The following is a 19,413-nucleotide window of genomic DNA, read 5'->3' on the forward strand; positions in this document are numbered from 1 at the left end:
ATTTCTGTGTGTGTGTGTGTGTGTGTGTTTTAAGACAGGGTCTTTCTACACACCCTAGTGTCCTGGAACTTGCTATGTGGATCAGACTGGCTTCAAACTCAGAGATTCACTTGCCTCTGTTTCTCAAAAAGGAATTAAAGATGTGTGCTACCATTCCTGGACCATGTAGCATGAGTTATACTAGGTCTTAATAAAACAAACAAACAAAACACCCAGGTCCGATATTGGGGTGAATGATGAAAAGTCAGAGAAGTAAAGGAGTCAGCCACAAGAAAGATTTTTTTTAAAGATTTATTCATTATGTATACAGTGTTCTGTCTGCATGTATCCCTTGCAGGCCAGAAGAAGGCACCAGGACTTGATACAGATGATTGTGAGCCATCATGTGGTTGCTGGGAATTGAACTCAGGACCTCTAGAAGACTAGCTAATGTTCTTAATCACTCTTCAGCAAGGGTTTTCCTTTCTTGTTTGTTTGTTTTTGGAGGTTTCTCTGTAGCTTTGGAACCTGTCCTGGAACTCAACTCTGTAGACCAGGCTGGCCTCAAACTCACAGAGAACCGCCTGCCTCTGCCTCCCGATTGCTGGGATTAAAGGTGTGCACCATCCATCACTTCCTGGCTAGTTAGAGAGACCAAATCCTCAGACCAAAGGAGCAATTCTGTCTCTAGGAATCCTCAGACTGGATGCCATGAGCTCCTGTCTCCTGTCTTATATTCTTCTCTTCCCCCAGCCTTATCCTGTCTCCACCTCCCTAGTACTAGAGTTAAAGGTGTGAGCTACCCCCATCTGGCTCTGTTTCTTTTTTAGATTGGATCAATCTCATATAGCCCAGGGTGGCCTTGAACTCACAAAGATACACTTGCCTCTGCCTCCTGAGTTCTGGGATTAAAGGTGTGTACCACCACTGCCCAGTGTCTATGGCTAGCTAGTGTGGCTAGTTCTGCACTCTGATCTTCGGGCAAGTTTTATTTGTTAGATCACAAACAAAATATCACCACAAGCCCATGTTTTAGTTTTTTGAAACAGGACTGGCTATGTTGCCCAGGCTGGCCTAGAACTGTTGTCTTCCTGCCTCAGTCTTGCCAAGACTAGAGTCACAGGCCTGCACCACCAAGCCTGGGTTAACAACTTCAGATGACAATTGGTCCAGGAGCTGACATCAGTGTCAGTAGGCTAAGAGCCAGGTATCTTCAGGGTTGACTCCTTCAGAGGCTCGGAACTACTGTGCACTGCCTCTCCTTGTTCTCCTGCATTCCAGGACCCCTGATTCCTTCCTGGAATCTGGTTTCACTGGGGCTGTGCCCTGAAGACAGACAGATGCAGACCTATAAATCTGCATCACTTCCGCTTCTCCTTTGAGAAGTTGAAATTCTTGCTATTTTATTCATTATTGAGTCAGGTAAAATCAATGTGGCTGGGAGAAGGCTTTGCCAGTGGTGATTACAGGGCAAACTGGAGGGCTCGAGTTCAAACCCCAGCACCCACACAAGCCAAATGGTGGTGTGCACTGGGAATCCCAGCACTAGGGAGGTAAAGAGATGAACTGTGGGCCGCATAGGTGGATACATGGCTAGACAGATGGCTGGTGGTTCTTCGACCTACCAGGAACTACACCATCAAAGAAAACAGCAGCCATCAACTGCTGATAGCTCCTTATCTCATGATGGGAGCCTGTCCCTACTCAGTTCTGGAATGTTGACTGGCTTAACTTGTGCAGGCAACCAGGGCTATTGTGACCTTGTGGGTACAGGAGTTCTGTCATGTCCAGAAGATGATGCTTCACTGGTTCTTCTGACCTCAGGCTTTTAGGAATTATTAAAAGGGGAAAATTAAGAACTAACTGATAACTCTTAATTGGCTTTGTTTTGTGAGTCTAGAATGTAGGAACACTTCATTTTGTCCAGTGGGTAGTTCTTTGGGGCAGAGGGGAAGGGCTGTTGTTTGCCTGTTTGGTGGTAGTTTTGCGGTGCTGTACCCCAGGCAGAGAAGAAACCAAGACACACTTCAAACCACTCATTTTACTACATGTGAGTCCAGGGCATTGAACTCAGGGTGTCAGCACCTTTACTCATTGAACCATCTAACTGACCTGCACACCTGAGTCTGAGCTGCTCCTTTGTGACAATTAAAGCAAGAGGGGTTCTTTATAGGACTTGGAAGTGACCTATTTTGGCCGTTATGTCTTTTCTTACAAGGGTAAATAAGTATCTGGTTTTGAGGTGAGCTCTCATCATGGTGCCCAGGCAGAATCCATCTTCCTGTCTCAGCACAGGGACTCAGGCACCCACCGCTGTTCCTGATTTAGACACAAAGCTTGACTTTTCAGCTTGGGGGCATGAAACGTAGCTTGAATAACTCTAGTTTAATGTCTAGTCCCACCTGTTGGGCACACTTCAGGTATTTGGTATAAATGATGCCCTGTAGTTTTAACAAAATGTATGAGATCATGTTTTTATTTTAAAACCAAATACCTAATGCTTGGGAGATGGCTTAGACAGTGTTTGCTGTGCAAGCATGAGGACCTGAGTGTGATCCTCAGGAACAAGGGGATAATGGTGGGTGGAGTGGTGTACATTTGTAATCCCAGCACCAGAGAGGCAGAGGCAGGAGTATTCCTGGGGCTTGCTGGCCAGCTAGCTTAGCCTAATGGGTGATCTGCAGGCCAGTGAGAGACCCTGTCTCAAAAAAAGTGGGTGACCATCCTGAGGAAATGACAGAAGTTGCCATTTGACCTTGGTATGCATGCTCACTCACTTGAATGCACACCTACACATGTGTGCCTGCACACACGGGTTCTCTGACACCTGACATGTCTTTTTCCTCCCTGGTCTACCCTCAAATTTTACACATTAGCTTTTTTCTCCCTTGTAGTGCCAGGGTTGGTACCAGGGCCTTGTGCATACTATACAAGCACTCTATCACTGAATTACATCCCTAACCTTCTCTCTCCTCCTCCTGCTCCTCTTGCTTCTGGAGGAGAGGAGAGAAGAGGAGAGAGAGAGAGAGAGAGAGAGAGAGAGAGAGAGAGAGAGAGAGAGAGAGAGAGAGAGAGAGTTTCCTGGACCAGACTGGCCTCTAAATGATAGAGATCCAGCAGCCCCTGCCTTATTAGCTAGCTTTGTTATACAGTCCAGGAGCACCTGCCTAGGGACAGGCCACCACAGTGGGCTGGCCCTCCTATGTCAGTTAAGACAATTATGTCCCACAGAGGAACATGAGTAAGACAAATACTCATTTGAGACTTTAAAAAAAAAAACAAATGTGATTCTATGCTATGTCAAGTTGACAGTTAATACCAACTAGAACAGATGGATGAGTGGATGGACAGACAGGTAGATGGATGGTTGACAGGCAGGTGTATAGGTGACATGCTGGTTGGTTTTTGTCAACTTGACACAATCCAAAGTCCCATGGGAAGAGGGAACCTCAGTTGACGAGTTGCCTCCATCAGATTGGCCTGTAGGCAAGTCTGTGGGGGCATTTTCTTGTTTAGTGATTGATGTGGAGGCACCCAGCCCACTTCAGGGGGAGGTGCCACTCCTGAGCAGGTGGTCCTAGGATGTGTAAGAAGGCAGACTGAGCAAGCCAGTAAGAAGCACTCCTCCATGGTCTCTGCTTTAGTTCCTGCCCTACTTGAGTTCCTGTCCTGACTTCCCTCAGTGAAGGACTATAATTTATGAGCCAAATAAGCCTTTTTCCTCTCCAAGTTTCTTTTTTTTGGGGGGTGGGTGGGTGGGTTTCGAGACAGGGTTTCTCTGTGGCTTTGAAGGCTGTCCTGGAACTAGCTCTTGTAGACCAGGCTGGTCTCGAACTCACAGAGATCCACCTGCCTCTGACTCCCGAGTGCTGGGATTAAAGGCGTGCGCCACCAACGCCCGGCCCAAGTTTCTTTTAGTTAGTATTTTGTTTGTTGTTTTGTTTTTCTAAATCACAGCAATAGGAACCCTAACTAAGATGTGGCTAGATGGAGGAATGGATGAACAAATGGATGGTAGACGAGTGGGTAGATGGGCAGGACAGATTGTGGATGGGTGGGTAGATGATGCTGTGCAGATGCATGCATGGGTGGAGAGTTGCACGGTGGAGGATGGGTGGACTGAGGATGAATGTGTTGAACAGGGAATGGCAGGGGGTTTCTAAGTCAGCTCCCAGCAGCTGACTGACTTCGCAGCCGCCTGTCTGACGCCTGCGTCCAGGATCTGGAAGCAGGGATAGGAACATGGGGCGGGGCCTGCCCGGGACGAGGCGGGGTCTCTCGTGGCCCCGGATGCAGCCCCGCCCCCGCGGAACCGGAAGTGAACGGGCTCTGGGAGCGGTGGGGCGCGGCGGGAGCCTGCCGGACCTGGCTGGCGCGGTGAGCGGGGGATGGGCGTCCTAGAGAGCAGCCGAAGGGGCGAGAGACGCGGTGGGATGGGTTGTCAGGGTGCAGGGTCTGGACAGGGGGTCGGGGTGTGGGGCCGGGACTGGGGGTCAGGGCCGGAAACCTGGGGGGGATCGGGGTGTGGGGCAGGGATTGGGGCCCAGGAGTACAGGGTCAGGATCCAGGGATCCGGGAGCCAAGGTTCAGGGCCAGGACGAAGTGTTCGCGCTGTGGCTTGGGTTTCGGGGCCGGGATCGGGGTTCGGGGCTCCGGGTTGCAGAGCTAGGATCGGGGGTTGGGGTTCAAGACCGGGAGGTGTCACGGCGTGGAGCCGGAATCGGGGGGTTGGGGTGCGAGGCTGGGATCTGGGGGTCGGGGTGCAAGGCTAGGATTGGAAGTTCGAAGTCCCGGGTTGCAGGGTCTGGATGGGGGGCGTCGGGGACCCAGGTATGGGGTGGGGATCGGGTGTTTCGGACTCCAGTGCTGTGTTGTCCGGCCATCCGTGGAGTAGCCAGGGTGCTGAGCGGTCCGGGCTCTGAGGGGGGGCGGGGCCAGGACGTTGGCTCTAGGATTCCTGGGCATAAAGGAAGGGGTGGGGTTGGGGTTCCAGGGCAGGATCCCAGGATCTGGGGTGAGGTGAGAAACTGGCTTGGGTCAGAGTTCATAGTTAGGGGTCTGGGGTAGTCAGTGTTAACTAAGACCTAAGGAAGGAATGGAAACCTGAGGGCAAGGAGAAGCTGACGGGGGTGGGGAGACTTTGTTTCTAGAATCTACTAGAATGATCAGGGCCTGGGGGAAGTTGTTGAGCCCGAGGAGCCTGGAGTTCCAGAACCTAGTGAAATTATGAGTGTCTGAGGGCTTGTGGGAAGTTGGCAGGCTGGGCAGCTAGTGTTCCAGGGCCTAGGAGGATTGAGGTCCAGCCCAATGGGCTGGGCTGTGAGGCCAGTATCAGGGAACTGGCCTGGACACCTGAGAGAAGTTTGCAATGGGGTCAGTGGAAATCCAAGCTTCTTGCTTGCATCTTGGAGTTAGGGAACCTGGAATCCAGCCTCCCCTCCTCCTTCTGGGTGTGTGCCCAGGCACTGTGGAGGTGCTTGGGCCTGGTCTGTTCCCCTGGTTTCTCTTGGTCTGTATTAGGGGTGGGGTTCTCCAGCCAGAGAGAACGAATTCCATTTGGTACCCAGTGAAGTGAGGCTTCAGCCCTTCCTAGTTGTTTGACCTGGCTGCCCTGGGCCTTGTCAGTAGCCTGATCCAGCAGATCCTCACCATCCAGTAGGTCTCCACAGTCAATGCAGACAGCCCTCCTGTCCACCAGGGGCCAGGCCGCTGTGGATCTGAGCACCCGCCTCAGGACCCATGGCTCGCCCAGAGTGAGTCACCAGTTCAGGCCCTGAGTCAACACTGCATCTCTATTTGGCTGAGAAGGTTTTCACCAGAAATTCGAAGAAGGGAGAAGCAGCCTTAAGTGGGAACTTCAGACATAGGAGAATACAGAGCTGGGGTTGAAGAACTGATTCTAGTACTAACTCCCCAGTAACTAGAAATGGACCCTCCACTAGAGTACCATCACCCATAGAGCCTTTTCCCCGAAGCTTCCTCTTCTGCTGGCATTGAACCCTGGGTCTTGCTAGACAGCTTCTCTACCCAGCTCCAGCCACAGCCCTAGAGCTGACCTTTAATTGAGGCATTGTGAAGTGGTACCTCTAACACCTTGTAAATTCCAGGGACTGTTAATGGCCTTTCAGATCTTTGGCCTGTTAGTTGGGAAAGCACCTGGTGTAACTCAGCATCATCCTAGTGCCCTTACCTCTTTGTGTCCCTGTTCCTTGTCCTGGGCATGGTGGTGCATTCTCTCTCTGCAGGCCTCAGTAGGCACTGGTGGTGGGTGGTTGGCTTCTTTACAACTACTCCTGGCCCTAGCCACCATCCTGTTATCTTTGCTCTGTTGTGCTGTAGGTATCATGGGGTTCAGGGCCTCGGGATGGTGGATTTCTTCATCCTGTAACTGGGTCTATTGATTAGTAAGGGATTCTGAAACCATTGTTTGAAAATCACTTTCTTCTTCCATGGGTCATCTTGTCACTTGTTTGTTTCTTGGCAGGCCTCATTCTGTAGCCTGGTTAGCCTCAAACTCTCCATCCTTCTGCCTCAGCCCTCAGAGGGCTGTGTTCAAGTTGTAAGCTCTTGCCTTTTTTTTTTTTTTTTTTTTTTTTTTTAAAGAAGGCTTAGTGGGTAAAGGGCACTTGCCACTGAGCCTGACAACCTAAGTTCAATCCCTGTGATCCAGGAGAGATTCAGGTTATCTTCCTTTCATAAGCATGCCATGGCACATGTGTTGCTACACACGCACACACACACACACACTCACACACACACACACACACACACACAGGTAATATCCAGTGTATCTATTTAATTTATATATCCTTTCTTGTGTTCTTGTTGTAACACTGGAGAAGTTATCAGCAAATTCCAGTCAGAACCATCATATTCATTTCAGTGATTTCATGTGTTTGAGATGGGCCACAAAGGCCTTATTTATTTAGACAAGTTTATTTTTCAAATGGTTGTTTTTATGACTATAAATAGCTTGGCGGCAGAGTGTTGAGTGTGAGTGAGACCCTGGGCTCAACCTTGGTATTACCTCTCACTGGCTGCATATCTGGCTTTGCACATGGGTTCTGGGCTCAAACTCAGGTCATCAGGCCTCTGCAGCAAGCACTTTTATCTGCTGAGCCATGATAGTGTTTGTTGTTATTGTTGGTGTGTGTGTGTGTGTGTGTGTCTGTGTGTGTGTGTGTGTGTGTGTATGTGTGTGTTAGAGTCTTGTGTAGCCTAGGGATCACATTTGTATTCCTTTGTGTTGGGTCATCATTTTGGCTTTTTGAAACAAGCTCTCCTTTTGTGATTTGGGCTGGCCTGGCTCTCTGCCGTAGGTGGGGTCACAGGCATGTGCCACCTTGCCGGGCTTCTGTTACTGTTTCTAAACACAGTGACAGAGTTTCATTGCCTTCTACCTTCATAAGTTAGAGTGGACCAGAAATAAAACATCCCAGCTTTACATCGAGCAGGGCTCATGCTGACCACAGAGGCAACAGCCTCCAGTTGCATGCGGGGGACATGTGTGGCAGGTGTGGGTCTTTGTGTTTGTTGGGTCCTCTGGTTCCTGTGGGCTGAGACCTCTGATTAGTGAGAGGCCAGTGTTCCTTTCTGCTGATGCCATGTGCTGGGGACTCCGAGGTTCTCTAAAAGTGTCTCACAGGGGATGTTGCCCAGAGAGCCTGGCACAGACGTTCTGAGCCTCAGTCTCCTTTCACAGGTGTTCACAGATCATCGCAGATGCCCGCACATTTCTCCTTGGATTCAGATAGACTGTGAGCTGCCTCTCCCAGTGAAAAAGAAAGGTTTGTGTCTCGTGAAGGATCCAGTGTGCTTTCTCCTGGGTCAGGTGTGGGTAGGGATCTCTTCCTGATCATGCAGAAAGAGACTTGGGGTGGGGTTGGGGGAGGTGACAAAAACCTTTTCAAAGAAATCTCATGCCAGGGACTGGGAAGATGGTGCAGTGGGTAACATGCTTGCCATGCAAGCATAAGGACCTGAGCTTGAATCCCCAGCACCCAAGTAAAAGCCAGGCACAAGGCACATGTCTTCAAAGTGCTGTGGGAAAACAACAGACAGATCCAGGAGTTTTCTGACCAGCTAGCCTAGTTGTCGAGTTCTGGGTTCACTGAAGAGACACCGCCCCCAAAAAGAAGGGGGAGGCTGGTGAATTGGCTCAGTGGGTAAGCGTTTGCTGCCAAGCCTGATAGTTTAAACACAACCCCTGGGACCTATAGGGTGGAGGGAGAGAACCACGTGTTCTACATCATGGCTCTTGATGTTAAGATCCTGTCAAGGGCTAGGGAGGTGACTCAGTGGTTAAAGCATTCACCACGCAAGTGTGAGGCTCCCCAGAACCCCATGTAAGGGACAGGAAGGCAGAGGTAGAAGATCCCCAGAGCAAACAGGCTGCTGAGATGAGCCTTATCAGTGAGCTCTGGGTGTGAGTGAGAGACCTTGACTCAGTGAATAAGGTGGCAGAGTGGTGGAGGACACACGTGTACTCACAAAAAAAAGATGGGAAAAATTGTCAAAAGTAGGTCGTGTTTGGAACATTCTTGCCCACAGGGTTTGACGTTCTACTAACAACCTCTGCTATGAGGGAGGCTGTGCTCCCCAATAGATGGCAAATATGCCCTTTGTTAAACTGCTGGGGGCAGTTATTGGATTGGTTGTCTAGGTTAAGACAGCCATCATAGTTCCAGGAGTTCCTTGAAGTCAAAATAATCTTTTCAAATTGTGGTAAAATAAAGATTTCATGACATTTGCTGTGAGTGACACTTAGGGCATACCAGAATTGCCTGGCCCCTGGTGATGCTCCCTCTGGAGTGCAGCCACCCGAAGGCTGATCATGGTGAGGTCCTCATTGATGGAGAATGTGTACACCCCTCTTTGTTGAAATAGGGCTTCACTCAGTAGCCCAGCCTGTTCTGGCCTTAAACTTATAGCAGTCCTCCTGCCTCAGCCTGTCTAGTGTTCAAATTATAGGTATAAGCCATCATACCCCTATTTCATCTTTATATTTTAGGTGTACAGGTGTTTTCCGTGTGTGTGTGTGTGTGTGTGTGTGTGTGTGTGTGTGTGTGTGTGTGTGTGTGTGTGTGTGCATTGCCTGTGAAGTGCCAGAAGAAGGAGTCAGATCCCCTAGGCCTAGAGGTACAGACAGTTGTGAGCTGCCAAGTGGGTGCTGGGACCTTGGTTTCTAGAAGAACAAGTGCTCTTTACCTCTGAGCCATCTCTCCAATCCCAACCTTGTTTTTTTGAGTCATGGTTCTTATTGGTCTGGAACTCATTAAGTAGACTAGCCTGGCCAGTGAGCCCCATGGGTCCTCCTGTCTTCACCTCCCCAGCACTGGGGTTAACCCCTCACATCCAGATTTTTTTGCATGGATGCTAAGGGACGCATTGGATGGAGCTATCTACCCAGCTCCACCTTCAGGACTCTTAATACAAAGCTTTGATTCCTTCAGGTGTCCTTGAGTTCAGTGACTGCCCTTCAGGAGAGGTGACCTTCTTAGATGTGGGTCAGGGCTTCTCTGGGGAGTTGGGGCTCCTCTGGGGTCCTGGGTCACCCTCCCAGATGATTCTTTGCTGCTCTTACAGATGTGGAAAGCTTCCGCAGGCCACGCCGTGTCTATCACCCAGGACGATGGGGGTGCTGATGACTGGGAGACTGACCCTGATTTTGTGGTAGGAGTCCCCAGCTCTGCCCTTCTGGGTGTTTGCCTGTGAGGTTCCCAGCCTGGCCACACACTGAGCTGGTTAATTTCCTCCAGGGTGTGGGTGTACAAGTTAGGCCTTGGTGTACTGGTTAGGGTGTGGGATGTACTAATTGGGCACAGGATAAATGAACTAGGGGGCTGGCTGTACTAGTTAGGTCTCAGGGCATACTAGTTAGGGCATGGGATGAACTATTTCTTCAGGGTGGGGATATACTAGTTAGTATATGGGATGTGCTAACCTTAAGGCATGGGGTGTACTACTTCTCCAGGGTGGTGGTGTACTAGTTAGGGTACAGGGTGTGCTAGTTAGGGCATGGGGTGTGCTAGTTACTTCTCTTTGCAGAATGATGTGAGTGAAAAGGAACAAAGATGGGGCGCCAAAACGGTGCAGGGATCGGGACACCAGGAACACATCAAGTAAGTACCTGTGGCACCCCCCACTCTTCCACATGCCCCCTCTGTAGGGCGAGGAGATGAAAGCAGCCTCGCCATGCTGCTCCAGGTGATGATCATTACAGGGGCTCATGCGTCTGTGGGCCTCAGGTCTCAGTTGCGCACAAATGACGGGTGTGAGGCCTAGCTTCTATAAACCACATTTTCCAGCACAGAACACGGTAGCGTGAGCTGTTTGCTCTAAGTGGCAGCTTTGGAGGGTGCAAGATGGCTTTGAGTAACCCCAACCATCTCCTTCATTTGGATCATTGTGTGCAAGTTGTCATGAGTTATGAAATTTAGCCCAGCTCCATGCGTTGAAGAAGCTAAGAGTGTGGAATGCGCATTGCCTTGGAGTCTGACCCCGACCTACAGCAACTTGCATCCTTGCCAGGAAGGGTGGACAGGCCCTCTGCAGACACCAGATGCTGTTTTGGGTCCCACAGGGTTCAGAATACATTCTCTTTGGTATTTTGGCTACTGTATCTTTGCCTCAGAACATTGAGTCAGGTGCTCAGCAGAGGCCTGTGTCTGTACAGTGGCTTGTAGGAGGATTTTAGTTGTTCTTTTTATCTATCTCCTTGAGATAGAATCCTGTTGAGTTTCCCTGGCTTGGTCTCACCCTCCAGGCTTATGCTGTCCTTTCTCACAGTGGCTTTCTCGACCTTAGTGTAGGGTAGCCCACACCTCCCACGAAGAGGGCTTCAATTTCCATAGTGTAGTAGTTGTCACAGGTGACAGGTACAAAGGGCCTGTGGATATGAGAGGCGAGCAGGATCTGGGCCCCCATACCTGTGAGTCTCTATCATCATGGTTCTAGAACATGGGGAGGGTGGATGGGAAGACCTGTGAAGCTCTCTGGATGGATTAAGACTCCAGGAGGGTCTGTGTGGGCATCCCATGGTCCTTCTCAGGTTGTTGGGGTGGTATTTCTCTTGCTGCTCATCGGGGGTTGGCAGGTCCATCCAGACCTGGTGTGTATTCTGTTAATACTTTTGGGCTTGTTCAAATGCAGAGCTTGGGCTTCATGTCTGCTGGTTAGAAAGGCCTATGCTCAGGCAGTGCCTCAGTGACAGCTGCTTCCGGGCAGCCAGGTTCTGTCTTCTGATCTGTTTTACCATTGTTTCTTGTCTTAGTTTGTTCTGCACTGCTGTGATAAACAACCATGATCAAATGTAACCTGGGGAGTAAGGAGTTTACTTCACCTTACAGCTTCTAAGTTTGTCACTGTGAGAACTCCGGGCAGGGACTGAAGCAGAGGCCGTGGAGAAAGACTCCTTACTAGCTTGCTCCTCCTGGCTTGCTTAGCTGCTTTCTTATACCACCCAGGACCACTGGCCCGGGGTAGTACTGCCCACAGTGGGATGGGCCCTTCCACATCAGTAATCAATCAAGGAAATGCCCTACCGGTCAGTCTATGGGGGCATTTTCACAGTTGAGGTTTCCCCTTCTGAGATGATTCTAGCACTTGTATCAACTTGCCAAAATGCTAACCAGTACAGTCAGCTTCTTATGATGACCTTGGGGTTTGGAGAAGGGACTCTGTGGGTGGCATTTTTAGACCTCAAAACTCAGATTCAGCATCCCTGCCTCTAGGGCTAGCTGCATGGCCTTGTGTGGATTTAGGTCTGTGTTCCTCTGCCATACGAGCTTTGACAGAGCCATTGAGGTAGGCATGTTGAACAGATAGGACAGCAACCCAATGAGAACACCCTGCAGACTCACAAGGACATCACTACCCTTTGCTGGTCCTGCTGTCAGGGAAGTGCAAGCCTGTACCCTGACACAGTCCTGCTTCCTCTCCCTTCTAGCATTCACAAGCTGCGAGAGAATGTCTTCCAAGAGCACCAGACACTTAAGGAGAAGGAGCTGGAAACAGGACCCAAGGCTTCCCATGGCTATGGTGGGAAGTTTGGTGTGGAGCAGGATAGGATGGACAAAGTAAGTAAGGGCTGCTGGCCTGCATGGGCACATGATGTGGGTGGCAGTCACACTTTTCTGAGTCACGGTGTGGAGTGGGGTTTGCTGAGTGTGAGGGCTGCTCTGAGGGGTCCTTTGTTGGTTACCCACTCAAGCTCTTCTCTGTTTCTAGAAGCCCCTTTTCAAATTGTTGGAGGCCCTTGTCAGTGGCTGATATGTAGAGGGCTCTCTGGGGGTAGATCAGCACCATGACCAGCTTTTTGAGCAGGACACAGCCCAGAAGCATCCACAGATGTCATGGTCTGACATGGGCTCAACCACCAACCGCTTGTGGTTGAGATGAGCCAGTCCACAGGATGAGGTCAACTGATGCCTAGCTTATGTCCTATCTGCATTTGTGGGCCACTCTGCAGCCAGGCTGGGGAAGATGCACACACAGTCTCAAAGCTGTGGCTAAGCCCCTGGGAGCGGCATTGATGGGTTCTGACTGACGAGCAGATACCACAGGCAGCTGCTGTCTAAGCCATCAGTTTGGGGTGGTAGTTGGGTTTTTGCCCCAAGACAAGGGAGTGGGACCTGCTCTAGGGCTTACTCTAGGCTGGCTGGTTTTTTCAGAGAGAAGGCTGCAGCATGTGGGCTTGTCTCCAGGAATGCGGGCCTTCATACTCTGATGCTGTAATGAGTGAAGCCCCGAGTGAGCAGTGTGGGGTGGTTTTGATGGGCAGATAGTGCTGCCGCTGTATAGACGTTTGTGGAAGAGAGGCTGCCCATCCTGGTGGGTGACTCCCTCACATGTAGATTACATTTAACTGTGCTAGGCACAGAAGGCCATGGCCACATCTCAGTGAGGCACCACTGTCCACCAGAGGAGTGGACTGGTAAGCCTGAGTGAGGGCACCCCAACCATGGTTAGTGTCTTAGGGTTTTATTGTTGTGAAGAGACACCGTGACCACGGAAACTCTTATAAAGGAAAATATTGATTGGGGCTGATTGACAGTTCAGAGGTTTAGTCCATTATTGTGAGGGTGTGGAGCATGATGACACTCAGGAAGACATGGTGCTGGAGAGTAGCTTGTACATCCCAATTCGTAGGCACTAGGCAGAGAGAGTGACACTGGGCCTGGCATGAGCATTTGAAACCTCAAAACCCATGCTCAGTGACACACTTCCTCCAGCAAGGCCACACCTCCCAGTGCCACTCCCTAAGCATTCAAATATAAGAATGGGGGCCATTCTTATTCAAACCCCCACATCCAGGAATATTCTGAAGCAACATTCTGACAAGATGCCATCTGTAGGAAGGAGATGTGGTTGTTGGCGGTGTTTCTGCATTGCTGGCACAGAGATGGATGTGCTGGTCCTGGCATGGGCAGCATGGAGAGCCTGCCCCTTGAGGCTCAGTCAGATGCAGAAAACCACAGTGAAGAGACCTAGAGTGGCAGTTTGGGAGAATCTTATTTTACCAAGGGTGAGCTTAATGCCAGGAATGTTGCTCTCTGGCTTGTCTGCTGTGAGTGCTGGGCCTCATCAAGCTAGTCCTTCCGTCACCCTTTGTTCTTACCCGTCATGTCTTCTGTTTCCCTCGATGGCTTCTCATTGCTATTCTGTGCTGTCATTTTGGGGAGACATGGGCTTCCCCTAGAACTCCTTGTCCTCATTTTGTGCCTTGCCTGGTCTTCTGTGCTGGGTATGCTATGTTGTAAGTGTGCACTGCCACACTTCTGTGGCTGACTATATCGTCAGTACCCAGGTGGCTCATGGACCCCAGACTGCTAGAATCTTCAGTTCATCTTCTTGGCTGGATGCTGACCAGTAGCTCTCAAGCATTGGTGACATTAGCCTGGTGTGCTGGTGTTCCCTCCTGTTGGGTCCCTAGGCTCTGTGACTCATGTCTTGACTCATGTGAACCTAGTTCTTGACTCATGTGAACCCTTGAGAGTAACTTGTTGTTAAAAATCTGAAGATATGGCTGAGCTGTTCATAGCCTGTCCTCTCGAGAAATGGAGAGAGATGAGGCCCACAGACTTCCCCAGCCAGGCTCATCCAGGGCAGTACACACCTATGAGGAGCCAGGACTGGAGCCACTGAGCACACATTCAATCAGCAGGCTGGAACTTTAGCCCCTTTTTCTCTTTAACTTCCTTCTGATGGACAGTCCTGCTGGGAAATCGCTTTGGCATGGCTGTCTCCTTTTGTTCTTTTACTGACAGTTTCTGGGTGTGAGCCTGGAGACTGTAGGTGCCAGTCATGCTGCATGGCGTTTCACAGGCTGTGGCTTGTGGTCTGCCATCAGCTACTGACCACAGCTAAGCCCAGTAAGGAGAGAGTCATTCAGCCAAGGCTTTCTCTGTAGACTCTGTGTATCACTGACCCCACTGATCTTTATGAAGAGGGGCATTGAGATCAGTGATATGCAGAACACAGCTCAAGTATAAGGCTAAACTGAGCAGTTGGCCAACCAAGGGAGGACTGTGGTACACAGGGCTGACTCTCCCTGTAGGGTGGTCAGAGTCAGGGTTCTGTGTTGCTAGGAGGGCCAAGAAGACAAGTTCAGAGGCACACGGGCATTGTCTACCATGAGGAAGGACCACAGGACTGCTGTATTGGACAGTGGCATCAGCGACAGCTGGTGACAGCACAGATTTTAGAGCACTGTTTAGGGAAGGGGCTAGGGTGAGAGTCTGCTAGCAGGCTTCGGGTTGGTGCCCCTTTCATTCCCTCTTGGTAGATATGTGGCCTTGAACAGAAGGCCTTGGGGTCCTGCATTCTTTGGTGGGTGCCAGTGTGAGATGACAGCACTTGGCTCTTGCCTGTGTGGCCTGCATGTCTGGGAGGTATGGAGTGTGCATCTACATTGTCACTGACGTACCTGTGTCTGCCTCAGTACAGTCACAAAGTGTGTGCGTGCTTTGACTCTTGGAATCACAGCCTGTGAAAACACCATGCTCAGAGAGAGTGACTGATGTAAATGGGTTTTCTCGTTATGTGCTGCAAGCTCTGTCCTTTGTTCATACCTGGTCCTGTCCAAATGTCCTATCTGCACTCAGGGGTTAGTTGGAAGGATCTTTTAAATTTGGGTTGTACAGTAGACCCTGCAGGGCCATGTCCTGGGATTCGGGGCCTCTGAGGGCAAAGGCCCACCTCACTGACAAAGGTATCTTCCCTTTAGCCCAGAGTAGTGGCATCAGCAGTGTGGGGGAGTGGGGTTGCCGTACTACACTGGGCTTGGGTGCATACTGCTGTATCTTTGTTCTTTGTTTCAGTCAGCTGTTGGCCATGAGTACCAGTCAAAACTTTCTAAGCATTGCTCACAAGTGGACTCGGTCCGGGGCTTCGGAGGCAAGTTTGGTGTCCAGATGGACAGGGTAGATCAGGTGAGTGACAGGGCCAGGGCAGCAGGCTCCCTGCCACAGCTGCAGGCTGCTGTTGTGGCTGCCCTTTTGGGCCAGTGTAGCAGTTCACAGGTGCCCGCCGACCCCATGGAACTGTAGGAAGGGTGAACAGATAAGAACTTATAAGCCTCTCTGATGCTGGCCTGTGTGAGGGGTGCTGACTGTACAATGGGGACAGGCAGTGACATGGAAGACAGGCCTTGGTATGCTTGCTGAAGGCCTCTCTGTGTGCCTAGCCTCTGACTCAGCTACACTGTGCCATCAGGGACCTTTCTTATTGTCTCCCCTGGATGGATGTGATTGACAGGCAGAGCCCTCAGAGTGGAATTGACTGAGCTGAGGTCTCAGTGTCCAGGGGCTCTGTTGTAAGTCTGAGGCTGTTTCGATTCTCCCAGCCTGGGGCTGGGAGTGGTCCGATAGCGCACCACTTTGAGTGTGTGTCCTGGCTATGTGGTATAGTAGGACTACACTTTAGACTATCCATGTCTAAAGTTGGGGAGATGCAGAGTCTCAGCTCTGGGTCATGCTGGGGGCAGACCACCTGCATGAGGTCCCATGCAGGCCTGCCATCTTGTTAATGTTCTCAATAAAGCTTGTTTGGAAAATCTGTGTGGCAGGGGAATTAATTCCAGATTAGCATGCTGTGCCTGGAATAAGTCAGCCAAGCTGGTGCTGGGAGCCTGCGGGGGATGGAAGGGGGAACTGCACACACAGACTTGGGCAGTGATGATTAGATCTGTGCTTTGCCTAGGAAACCAAGTCAAAAATTAACATTGTTAGTTGTTAATTGTAAAGCCTGGCTCACACCTGTATTCCCAGCACCTAAGAGCTGGAGGCAGGACAATGGCCATGAGTTCAGAAACAGCCTGGGCCAAAGTGAGACCCTATATTAACAAATAAAAAGCCCAACACATGAGGCTGGGGAGATGGCTTAGATGTCACTGTGTAAGCATGAGGACCTATGTTTGGATCACAGCACCCACATAAGCCAGGCTCAGTGTTAGGGGTAGGGAGTTGGGAGGAGACAGGAGGATTTCTGGAGCTTATTGGCTGCCAGCCTAGCTGTAGGTTCAGTGAGAGACCCTGTCTCAAAGGAACAAGGCTGACAATGATAGAACAGAGCACTGGACATCTTCCTTTGGCCTTTGGACATGCATGGGTACATGCACCTTCCCAAAACCAACATTACCAAAATCTTTGTTTTCTGTGTGTCATGAGTTCAGATGAATCATTTCGGTGGCATTTTAAATGCCTGTCCCTTATGTTTTTGTCCCGCAGTCTGCTGTAGGCTTTGAATACCAGGGGAAAACAGAGAAGCACGCCTCCCAGAAAGGTAAGGGGAGTGCAGAAGCAGCCTGATGGCAGGGAGGCCTCTTTTCTCTGTTCCGGGATCTGGAGCCATCTGTTATAGGGTGTGTGTCCTCACTGTTGGTGGCACACACAGAGCCCTGTGTCTGCTGTCACATTTCTGCTGTCTCCAGTGGAAGCTGCCTTCTTTTTACCTGAGCAGAACAGCTCAGTGCGAGCTCTCTGGCACCATGGATGAATGAATAACAAATGTCCCAGAAGACAGAAACCAGAGTTGTGGACCTGTAATGTCAAAACCATGCCCTGAAACATGGAAAAAAGAGTTTTGATTGGTTTTCATGATGTCACATGAACTGGAACTTAGGGTTTCTCTGTGTAGCTTTGGAGCCTATCCTGGCACTCACTCTGGAGACCAGGCTGGCCACGAACTCACAGAGATCCGCCTCTGTGAGTTCTGGGATTAAAGGCATGTGCCACCAACGCCCGGCTTTTTTTTTTTTTTTTAACAACCAAGGCATATCATTTATTTTTAGTATCCAGTGGTTTGGTTTTGTTTCTTTTAAGATAATGTCGTGATATCAAGACCTGGTTTTGAACTCTGTAATTCTCCTGCCTCAGCCTTATGAGTGCTGGGATGGCAGGTGTGTGGCACTTCACCTGACTGTGAATTGTTATTTTTGTTGTTGTTTCTTGTTTATTTTGAGACGGGCTCATTCTCTAGCCCAGGCTGGCCTAGGCCTCACCATAAAGTCCAGGTTGGCTTATACCTTCTAGCAGTCTTCTGCTTTAGTTCCTTAGTCTGAGGCCATAGCTGTGTGTGCCATGCCTGGCTGTGGCCAGTAAGAGTAAAGCGGACACTTTCATTTCTTTGTATCCCTCCCTTACTTATTTACTTAAACATTTTAATTTACTTTGTCTGTACCTGAAATGTGGGGGAGACAAACAGGTCCATCATCCCTTTCTGACACGTGTATCCTGGGAAAGGAACTCAGGACATCAAGCCTACCCAGTGGCCCCTTACTTTGGTTCTTGAAACAGGATCTCACACTGTAGCTCCGGCTGATGATTCCTGGTGCAAACTACTATGGCCAGTTCTTTCTATCAGTACAAAACAATCGCGCATAGTAGTGGAAAGTGATCTCAACACTGCACAAAGTTTAAGGGTGTCCAATGTCATCTATGGGATGCAGCCCTTACATTTAGATAGGCATTGTATCTCCCTGGAGTCTTAACCTTGCTGGCTGCCATCTTATCTCTTCAGACTATTCTAGCGGCTTCGGTGGCAAATTCGGTGTGCAAGCTGACCGTGTGGACAAGAGCGCCGTGGGCTTTGACTACCAGGGCAAGACAGAGAAGCATGAGTCCCAGAAAGGTGTGGCTGGGCCTTGGGTTCCTTTATGGATGAGAGTGCTCTTATTTTTATTTTTTTTCCTATGTTCCTTTAATCTTTCCATCTTTCGATTTTTTTCTTAAATTTATTTTTATTTGATGTGTATGGCTGTATATGGGTGTTTTATATATATGCACTTTGTGCAGATTCCCTGGAACTGCAACTATAGATGGTTATGAGCAGCCATGTGAGTGTTAGGAACCTAAACAGGGTCCTGTGGAAGAGCAGCCAGTACTCTTAACCACTAAACTTCTTTCTAGTACAGTGGCTCTCAACCTGTGGGGCTTGACTCCTTTGGGGGTTAAATGGCCTTTTCATAGGGGTTATGTGTCTGATAACCTGTATATCAGATATTTATATTACAATTCATAACTAGCAAAATTACAGTTAGGAATACAGCAATGAAATAATTTTATGGTTGGGGGTCACCACAACATGAGAAACTGTATTAAAAGGTTGCAGTGTTAGGCAGGTTGAGAACCACTGCTGTAGCCTTCCATGCAGTGTAAAGGTGTTTTTACATGTTTACAGTGTTTATGGAGGTTGCAGCCGTATCCTGTCTTCCATATGCTGTTTTTTTGTTTTTTGTTTTTTTGTGCCAACATGCTTCAGTTCTGTTTAACGTTTGCCAGTATTTGAAAACCAAGAGCAGCTGGTCGGTGGTGGTGCACACACCTTTAATCTCAGCACTCTGGGAGGCAGAGGCAGGTGGATCTCTGTGAGTTCGAGGCCAGCCTGGTCTACAGAGTGAGTGCCAGGATAGGCTCCAAAGCTACACAGAGAAACCCTGTCTCAAAAAAAAAAAAAAAAAAAGCCCCTGAATTTCAGAGGTTAAAAGAACTGACTGTTCTTTCAGAGGTCCTGAGTTCAATTCCCAGCACCCACATGGTGGCTCACAACCATCTGTAATGAGATCTGGTGCCCTCTTCTGGCCTGCAGGCATATATGCAGATAGAACCCTGCATAATAAATAAATAAATAAATAAATAAATAAATTTTTTAAATACTTTTTTAAAAGATTTTATTTATTTATTATGTATACAGTCTTCTGCCTGCATGCAGATCTCATTCAAGGCGGTTGTGAGCCACCATGTGGTTGCTGGGTATTGAACTCAGGACCTCTGGAAGAACAGTCAGTGCTCTTAACCGCTGAGCCATCTCTCCAGCCCTAAATAAATAAATCTTAAAAAACCCCAAAACAACAGAAAATCCCAGGAGATGGTCTGGGGCTCAGTTTAGTGGGTAGAAGTGCTTGCTGTGCAAGTGTGAGGACCTGAGTTTGATTCC

The 19,413-nt window shown here is 49.6% G+C and overlaps 1 protein-coding gene across 3 annotated transcripts in view; it reads left to right on the forward strand.

Moving 5' to 3' along the window:
• The first annotated feature begins 4,238 nt into the window (after nt 1-4,238).
• The window catches only part of Cttn (cortactin), a 33,159-nt gene continuing 17,984 nt past the window's right edge, over nt 4,239-19,413 (forward strand). For all 3 annotated transcript variants that reach the window (XM_027408813.2, XM_027408814.2, XM_027408815.2), the window contains exons 1-8: nt 4,239-4,356; nt 7,682-7,766; nt 9,565-9,651; nt 10,027-10,100; nt 11,927-12,056; nt 15,300-15,410; nt 16,707-16,761; nt 17,998-18,108. In XM_027408813.2, coding sequence (XP_027264614.1) covers nt 9,565-9,651; nt 10,027-10,100; nt 11,927-12,056; nt 15,300-15,410; nt 16,707-16,761; nt 17,998-18,108 — 568 coding nt within the window. In that variant the 5' untranslated portion in view covers nt 4,239-4,356; nt 7,682-7,766. The remainder of the gene's footprint in view (nt 4,357-7,681; nt 7,767-9,564; nt 9,652-10,026; nt 10,101-11,926; nt 12,057-15,299; nt 15,411-16,706; nt 16,762-17,997; nt 18,109-19,413) is intronic.

This window comes from Cricetulus griseus, chromosome 3 (assembly GCF_003668045.3).
Source record: "Cricetulus griseus strain 17A/GY chromosome 3, alternate assembly CriGri-PICRH-1.0, whole genome shotgun sequence".
Lineage (NCBI taxonomy): Eukaryota > Metazoa > Chordata > Mammalia > Rodentia > Cricetidae > Cricetulus > Cricetulus griseus.